Source organism: Citrus clementina, unplaced genomic scaffold (genome assembly GCF_000493195.1).
Source record: "Citrus clementina cultivar Clemenules unplaced genomic scaffold, Citrus_clementina_v1.0 scaffold_1, whole genome shotgun sequence".
Taxonomy (NCBI): domain Eukaryota; kingdom Viridiplantae; phylum Streptophyta; class Magnoliopsida; order Sapindales; family Rutaceae; genus Citrus; species Citrus x clementina.
Genome location: NW_006263303.1, coordinates 12,005,800 through 12,014,807, shown reverse-complemented (window position 1 = coordinate 12,014,807; position 9,008 = coordinate 12,005,800). Strand labels below are relative to the sequence as shown.

General features: G+C 36.6%; 1 protein-coding gene across 1 annotated transcript; it reads right to left on the bottom strand.

Moving 5' to 3' along the window:
• Nucleotides 1–5,741: 5,741 nt before the first annotated feature.
• On the bottom strand, nucleotides 5,742–8,336 carry LOC18053772 (40S ribosomal protein S3-3). Its single transcript, XM_006451499.2, has 6 exons — nucleotides 8,189–8,336; nucleotides 7,961–8,108; nucleotides 7,687–7,858; nucleotides 6,487–6,541; nucleotides 6,245–6,376; nucleotides 5,742–6,101 (listed from the first exon to the last, which is right to left on the bottom strand). The coding sequence occupies exons 1-6, from the start codon at nucleotides 8,216–8,218 to the stop codon at nucleotides 5,928–5,930; spliced, it is 711 nt and encodes a 236-aa protein (XP_006451562.1). The 5' UTR covers nucleotides 8,219–8,336; the 3' UTR covers nucleotides 5,742–5,927.
• Between the last annotated feature and the right edge of the window lie 672 nt (nucleotides 8,337–9,008).

The window sequence follows — 9,008 nt, the reverse complement described above, 5'->3', positions numbered from 1 at the left end:
TAAGGGGACCTTTCATATTGCCTTTATGGCTCATACTTAGGTTTATTATCACAAGTACTAAGGCATCCTCAAAGCAATGAGGGGTGGCCCTCATAGATAATCTCATAGTGATAAATAAAAGATGTGGTTCCAAGGCCGCAATCCATCTTAAAGGAGCCAATTACTCATACAAGGCCATGTTTATGCAGTTGATCTTGTTCCTCTTTTTAAGACATTTCCTCTTTTTCAAGGGATTACCTTTAATTTAACCACTATAGGGGATGGACACCACCCTTAATCCCAAAGACAATAAGAAAATGTCAAGAAAACCTTCTATATCACTTTAATGGCTCAAATTGAAACTTATTATTGCAAGCGCTAAAGCATCCCAAAACTGTTGAAGGATTGTCCCCTAAGATGAGCTTGTAAAACTAGAATAGAGAGATGTGGTCCTAAATATAAGTTTCATATTGGGGGATTGACTCCTCCATTTAGAAGGAGTATCCCCAAGAGACTATCCCTTGATCTAAGAAGGGTTATCTCCAATAGGCCTTTTCTTTTTCAAACTTAAGAGATCAATACTAGTATACCACAACAACAAATAGAAACTACCCTTGATCCCAAAATCTCCAAATGGACAACAAGGGGTGAACCTACAGAATTAATGGGATTGACGTTAGGTCTAATATGGTTACTATTAAGGCAGATACTCTAATCAATTTACGTTGAGAGTTCACCAATGTATTAATAAGTTTCTTTGGCTAGTGCGTGCTCAAGGGATAAACTCCACATTTAAACAATATATGCTGAAAATAAGATGTAGAACTCCCTCTAAAAAAGCTCATATATTGCCCACTTTTACCAGAAAGGATTGGCAATCAAATATTAGAAGAAGTGCCTTAGTCTAGAAATGGTCTACATAACGATCCAGAAGAATCCCAAGAAAGATTGTCAAGTGATAGGAACAATCCCATACATTTTAAATCCCTAATTATGATTGTCTGGTAATGACGATGATAGTTCCACACCAACTTGTCCCCAAAAAGGGATCACCTAGTAATTGAGATAGTCCCACGGATTTTCATCTATAAGACGGATTAACCAGTGATAGGGAAAAACTCATACAATAATGGGATCAATCTCACATTTAATAAATACAATCCCAAACTGATTATCCCTAAAAAGGAGTTGTTTGGTGATAAAAAGAATTTAATACAAATTTAACCTCCAAAAGGGATCACATGGTGATGGGAGATAAGCCCACATTAGTTTATCTCCCAAAAAGGGATTACCTGGTGATATGAACAAGCCCACGACACCAAATTAACCAGCTAGAGATGATAAGGAGACATTCACACTGATTTAACCCACAAGAGGGATTGCTTGATGATAAAAACAAGCTTTCACCACAATGAGAACACTGGGATGTGGATAGGGACAATCCCACGCATTTTCATCCTAAGGAGATCGCTTGATGATGGGGACAATCATACATGACAATAGAAATACTCCCATGATAAAGGGGACAATCCTATGAATTTTTATCCCCAAGAGAGATCGCCTGGTGCTGAGAACATGTCTACAGTATGATGGGGATAACCCCATGTATTTTTATTCCTAAGATGGGTTGACTAGTGATAGGGACGAGCCCATCCTATGACGCAAAACATTCATTACGTTTTCACCCTATACATTTCCATCCGAAAAGGGATACATAGACTCAACAAGACGAAAGCTCCAATTAAACAAGCATTTAAAAACAACATAAACTAGAAGCAACACCAATATATAATCTATTGTTTGATCATGGTAACAATTGCATTCAACTAAAAAAATTAAACTAGGAACAACACCAGTGCTAAGTGAAATAAAAAGAAAAAGATTCTCGAAGCTTTAGATACCCGAAACATCCCCGAGGGCACATACCTAATAGCAAACTGTCCAATGGGAAGATATCCACACATGATTCCACAAGCATAAGTTTGGTCACCTCATCTCATTTTTTGCTAAAAAAAAGACTAATAGGATCTTATTCATGATAAAATTTGGCTCATACAATTAGAGTGTGACACGTGTGCAATGGTCCCCATTTCCAATATGACCTTACAAATATATGAGGAGGAAATTAAAAGGGTAAGGTAAAATTAAAAGATCTCAAGAAAAAAGAATGAACCACATATTAACCTGAAAAGTGCAGAAAATGTCTTCCAAAATGCCTTAAGGCTTCTACATGCCAATAGAGCACATTGTAACAATGATACCCGCTCCACCAAAATTACTACATGTTAGCTTGGTATGGTCCCCATAAGGATCACCTCAAAATATCTCTCTAACAGTTACATACACCAAGAGTGAGAGGGAGAACTAGCTTAGCTATTATCTGAGCCACCAACAGTGAAGTCAACAACTATTACCCAATTGGCTTATTAGAAATAAGCTAATTAGAGATTAAGACATACTATTACTAGGGTACAATCCGTAGCTGAATAGTTAAATTACCCAAAGTCCCTGCATAAGGTTAGAAATGACTTGTTACAGCATACCACGTGTCCAAAAAGACTTAGATGCTCTTAGAGCACTCCTTACATAAGATTAGGTCAGTCTTAGCAAAATAGATTCAACTTCTTCTCCATACCTCTTAATTTTTCATTAATATTAAAGGTTTCTTAGAAATCTAACACCCTCTCTAACACTTACTTAACTTGACCATTGGAGTGCTATGGCCAGCCACCACCAGTGCCACTTCTGATGGTTATTTTCTCTTATTTTCAAGACTATCTCATTTTTGTTTATCTCAACAAAATTATTCTATGTGAATCAAACCATATTATTCATAAAATCACCTCACAAAAGCAAGCTCTCATATTGTTTTTGGACTAAACCAAAATCATATCAAAATATTAATTATATTTTCAGTCTTATTTAATGTATATGAGATCATATTAAATTACTCAATAAAATTTTGCAAAGTTATAATGTGATGAAGTTAAACTTTTTTGTCCCTGATTTGGCCTGACTTTGGTTCAATTAAAGAACATTACGAGAGTTTGATTTTGAAGGGTAGTTTTGTGAACCTTGTAATAATTTTCTGAGGATGAACAAAGCTAAAAATGGTGCTGAAAATAAGAGAAAGTAGTCGTTAGAGGCGACGTCAGCAGTGGGTGACAATGACACTCTAACGTTCAAGTTAGCTAAGTGTTTAAAAGGATGATGGATTTCAGACAAACCCTAAAACAATTGAAAAGTTGAGGCTTATTGGGAAGGAGCTGGACTAATTTTACTGAGACTGACCTGACCTTGTATAGGGAGTGCCTCTTAGGGTATAACCTTATATAGGGAGTGCCCCTGAGGTATCTTAATGTCTCGTTAGACTAAGGATGGAAAAATAACCCGGACTCGGCCCGGACCCGCACGAACCCGGATAATCCGGACCGGGTTCAACATGTACCGAATACAAAAAAATTCGGAATCCGACAACAATTTAATAAACCCGAATGTATACGGGTTTGGATCCGGAATAGGTAGACCCGCATATCCGGAACCCAGACCCGGATGTCTTTATCCTTAATATTATATATATTTTTTATTTTTTTAATATAAATAGAAAAGCAAAAAGTCAAAAGGTAAGAGGAAACCCTAGTTTGCACTTTACAACTCTCTTAATACAGCCGCCAACCATTTTCTTCTTCTCTTCATCAATTCAATACAGCCCCCCCCCCCCCCCCCCCAGACATTGCCTTTTTCCGTCACATAACACTCGTCGCTTTGCTGCCATCGCGTGTTGATCATTATCATCATCAGCTGCCATTCAATTTGTTGATTGGTGCCAAACTGGATTCAAGTGTTGTATCAATTACCAGCCTCCAACTGTTGTTTCGAGTGGTGATCTCGCGAAGGTGCAAAGGGTTGTGTGCATGATAGCAAACTCAACTAGTATTGCTAAGGTATTTTCTCGCATTGACCACAATTTTGATTTGATGTAATGCCAAGTGGGCATAGAAAAAGGTGAGTTCTTTGAAGCCCGTGAGGATTTTGCAGCTTTGGCGAAGGATTATGAGGAGGTTGGTGCTGAATCTGGTGAGGGTGAAAATGGATATGAGGAAGATGATCTGTGTTTGTAATTTTTTAGGTTTGTGTTCTTTTGATTGATTATTTGATGTAAGGTTGGATTCTAGTTGCATTGGTTCCCATTATGCTGCTTTTACTTTTTTGGTTGGCCATGCGGTTGTGTTTTTTTTTTTTCCATTGTATCCATAGCCTGTTAGAGAATTGGAAAAGGAAAAAAAAAATTATAGACATCTGGGTTTGAAACCCGCAATCCGGAAACCCGGATTTTTCTAAGTTAAACCCAGGTCGGACCCAGAGATAAATTATCCAGGTTTATATCCGGATCCCGAATACCAAATTAGCATCCGGGTCTGGAGCCGGAACGGCCAAACCCAGACTCCGACCCGGAATTTGCCATCCCTACGTTAGACACATGGTATATTGTAATAAGTCATTCCTCTCTTCAGGCAAGGGCTTTTAGATAGTTTGACTATTCAACTTGAGTCCTTAAGCTTTTTTACGGCGGAGCATGTGTCAATTAGGAGAGTTTTCCAAGTGATGGCTTGTCTTACTCTCTCATTGGCTTAGTCCAAATAATCCAATTGGGTTGTAAAGTCACTGATTTCACTACTGGTGGCTCAAATGACAATCAAGCTGATTTCCTTTCTCACTCTTGGTTCCTGTGACTATTGAGGAAACATTTAGAGATGATATCAGTGGGGACCATATTATGTTGACGTGTAGTAATTTTGGTGGAGGGATTGTCATTGTTACAATAGTCTTTCATTCACATGTAGTAACCATAATGTGCTTTCAAAGATATTTTCTGCACTTTTTTAAATTAATAGCATAGGTCATACTCTCTCCTTAAGATCTTCCCATTTTACCCTCACTCTTTCAAATTTCTGTTCACATTTTGTAAGGATATACTAGACATAGAGACTATTGCATACGTGTCGCACTCTAAATGTATGACCTAAATTTAACCACCAATAGTTCATAACAACTAGAGTGTTAAATTCAGTCATTTAAACAATAAAAGAGAATATTCTATCCATATTAATGAAACTTGTTGATACACAAGTTTTAAGGGTTTTAAATTAAGAGGTTGGGGATTTTTTTCGTTCCTTGAAAGAATGAATCGGGCGTAATTTTCTCAATAATAATAATAAACAATCTGTGGGCCGGTTTGCACCCAATTGTTCCGCGTGCCAAGCTGTTTTGGCCAACGTGATATCATCCTACCACAGCACTATTGAGAAAACTACACCTGACCCATCCTTCCATCCTTTGAAGGAACGGAAAAGAAAAAATCCCAACATTTTAATAGACAATCAGATGGGGCTCTTTGCACCCGATTGTTCTCTGTAAAGTGGTTTTTGCCGACGTAACATGATCCTACATTTTAATAAACAATCAGATGGGTCTTTTTGCACCCAATTGTTCTGTGCGTAAAGTTGTTTCTGCCGATGTAACATCATCCTACCACCGCACCCCCAACTGTTGAAAAAATACAAAATATTTTGCAGAACAGTCATTTGACAACCCCCGATTTTCAGTGAGCTGTTCTTTTGGATAGCAATCATCAAATGTGGTACGCCCAAATTTGAATCACGCCCCAAATACACTTTAAACCAACTTAAAACAATAGTAGTAATCAAGAGCCATATTGCAGTTACAGCTCAAGCAAATAGAATACAAAAAAAACAATGTGCAACAGATTAAACAAGAAAATTGGTTGATAATTATGAAATCTTTAACAATACTGATGACTACAGTATATCAAAATTAACACCATGGAGTCTGAGGTATCCTTCATTAGCAACAAAAATGAAAACTAGAGCACTTCAAATACCACTGATAAAATATCAAAGAAGATGAGACTATACCCCACTTCGGCCTTAAGCCACTTGGATTGGGACCTCAATATCAGTAGCAACCAATGTTGGCTTGACATACTCCTCTTCATCCTTGGGTGAGTGGATTGTTACGAGATCAGGTAGAGGGGTAGTAGGACCTTGCTTTCCATTAGGATCCCAACTAAGCATGATCTTGACCTTAATACCAAGTACACCCTGCAATGGTTATCAAAAACTTGATATGAAATCACAAACCCATGTTTTCTGAAAGGGTATAAAGAGCAGCCTGGAGAATGTAAATGAAACTGCATAAAATGGTTCATGAAATCACAAATAAAAAATATATAATCGAGGCAAACCTGTCTCAAAAGAACATGTCTCACAGCAGAGTCAATATATTCATTCACTGGCTGACCAGAAGAGACCATATATCCATCCTTAAACTTCATTGATTTTGCACGTTGTGCCCTCAACTTTCCACTGACAATGACCTATTCATAAACAAAGTCATTGACAACCGAATTCAATACCCGATAGAAGAGGATTAAAAATTTTTCAATTAGTCCTCATTAGGAATAACATAAAATCCACACAGACAAACCTCACATCCCTTGGCTCCACTTTCCATAATGAACCTCAAGACACCATAGCAAGCCCTATAGAAGGTAAAAACCATAGAATAGATCTGAGGTCAAATGAGATTCCATGTAGACTCTACAGCCAAAATCATCTTCTACGTGAAATTAATGAACTTAATAATAATAAATAAAACGAAAATAATGTTGAACAATTATTCGCATCAACATAAAACAATAATTTGAATATAATATAAGGGGGAAAAAAAAGTGGATACAACAAAGAATAGATAATCAAGTAAATGACCATTGAATCAAAACTACCTTTGTACTATCAGTTCAGAACATCAAAAAGTAGCTACAAAAACTTACAACAGTAAAATAAACAAATTTGGTATCTTATAAGGGCAGTCAAATAGCAATTCAGTATATTGAGAAGAAGTTTTCAATAGTGAGGCAATCCAAAACCCATTTGGGTCAAAGTTTATAAATAGCCATACAAAAGACTTGACAACAGTAAAACAAAAAAAAATTTACATCAATTCAATTTGTATTTTCAAAAAGGGCAGTCAAATAGCATACTTCTGGATATTCACAAGCAAGGATTCAATTGTGCAGCAATCCAAAAACCCATTGGTTCAGCCCTTATACAGAGCAATACAAAGATTTGAGTAAAACAAAGAAAATAAGCATAAACTCAATGCGCATTTTCAGCAAGGGCAGTCAAATAGTGTTTTGCTGAATATTGAGAAAAAAGTCTCCAATCATGCGACAAACGTAGCATACAAATGTTAGTTCCATTAGATTGTCAACAACAGATAGCCTCAAAAACGCACAGTCAATGTAATCATCTTCAGACACAAAGCTGGCATAGATGCTAACCCATTTGCCACAAGTGAAAGTTGAAAATAAAAGATGGTGCTATGGCATCAAGACAAGATGAGGATAATAGGAATATCAAGCCATGTATGTACTCTCCTTAAGGTTACTATGTGAAAAACAGGACACTTTCACAAGGATGATGGCATGGAGACTACAGTTTAATTTAGTCATCTTCCGAAACAAAGATGGCACAGAGATGCCGCTATGCTTTATAGATGACAAAATAATATAAATAAAAGAAACCTATGGTGTGTAGAAGACTTAATAAATTTTGTTGCATCTATTTCCATAAATCATGAATGTAAAACAATATCCAGACAGCAAGTACTAAGAATCCATCATACCTGCGAACAGCAAGCCCACCAAGGAGCTTGTAGCGAAGAGACTCGGCTTGAGCAATGGCACATAGTCCTCTATTGTTGACTTTCTCAGCGTACAGCTCCACGCTATTCTCCGGGAATTTGAACCTTTTCTGCACCACTGATGTCAGCTCTCTAATTCTCCTCCCTTTCTCACCTGTTTTATTTTTTAAAATAAAACTAATTTAAAATCTAAATACATATATTTTCCCCAACTCCAAAAAAAATTAATAAAGATGAAAAAAATAGTGAGTCGAACCAAGAACGTTCTGAGTGCGAGTGGCTCGGATGATGATCTCAGTACGCATGGGAGTTACCCTGACCTCTACTCCAGAATAACCGTCCTCCGCAAGCTCTCTAGTCAGTACCTCGTTAAGCTCCGCGAAAAACACGCCATCAGCCACGAACTGTAAATCAAATCATTAATAATAAAATGAATTATTAGGCCAAAAAAATGAGATTAATTAAAAAGAACTACTCCCCTCACCTTTCTTTTCTTGCTGATTTGAGTTGCCATTTTGCTTTCTGTTGGTTCGATTACACAGTTAGGGATCTGATGATCTCAATGAGGTGGCTTGTGTGCGCAGCTAGCTCTCTGCAAACCCTAGGTTTAGTGTTAGAAGGGGTTTGCGACATGCTGAGACATTGGTTTTATGGATTTCTAGAAATGGATCGGACGGTTGTACTCCTTTTTAGGGTTTCATAATGGACGGGTGAGATTGTTTAGCTGTTCACCAAAAGAAAGAGATGGAAACGACAGTCGTATTTTGTCAAACGACAAGCGTTTTGCTTCCTCGTGGTTAAGGACTTAAGGTGCTGAGTTTTTAGCTAAAACAATTGCAGAAATATAGATTTTTAATTTTTTTTTCAATTCAAGTGATAAAATAACATTGTACTAGAATAATAGGGTAAATTTTCATTCACCTCAGATAGAATGATATACGGGGGCGCATTGATTTTTTTCTTAACAGTAAATGAGATAAATTTAATTTTTTTACATTTTTAGAGTAAATTAAAAATTATCATTCTAAGTAGGGAGTAAGTGAAGTTTGCTTTGTAAAATAATTGTAAATGTCAGTGATGATTATTGACCTATTTAGGATTTATTTTTTATAATTTAAAATAATAGACAATTTAACAATAAGTGGAAAATTAAAGAATATTTTCATTACGTTTAGAAAATTCTTTGTGATGTTGAAACGAAATAGGCCCAAAATGATATTAATAGTAAAACTAGTGTTTGGAATTCTTAGTATTTTGGGTATGTTTGAGATTGCTTTTTGTTCCCAAGGAATCAACTTCTACCT

Excerpts from the sequence above, each read along its gene's own strand:
- LOC18053772 (XM_006451499.2), bottom strand. The coding sequence starts at position 8,218 with ATGGCAACTCAAATCAGCAAGAAAAGAAAG. Across the intron at positions 8,109-8,188 it reads AAATCAGCAAGAAAAGAAAG|TTCGTGGCTGATGGCGTGTT; the intron begins GTGAGGGGAGTA and ends TTTGATTTACAG. Across the intron at positions 6,377-6,486 it reads GTGGAGCCAAGGGATGTGAG|GTCATTGTCAGTGGAAAGTT; the intron begins GTTTGTCTGTGT and ends GTTTATGAATAG.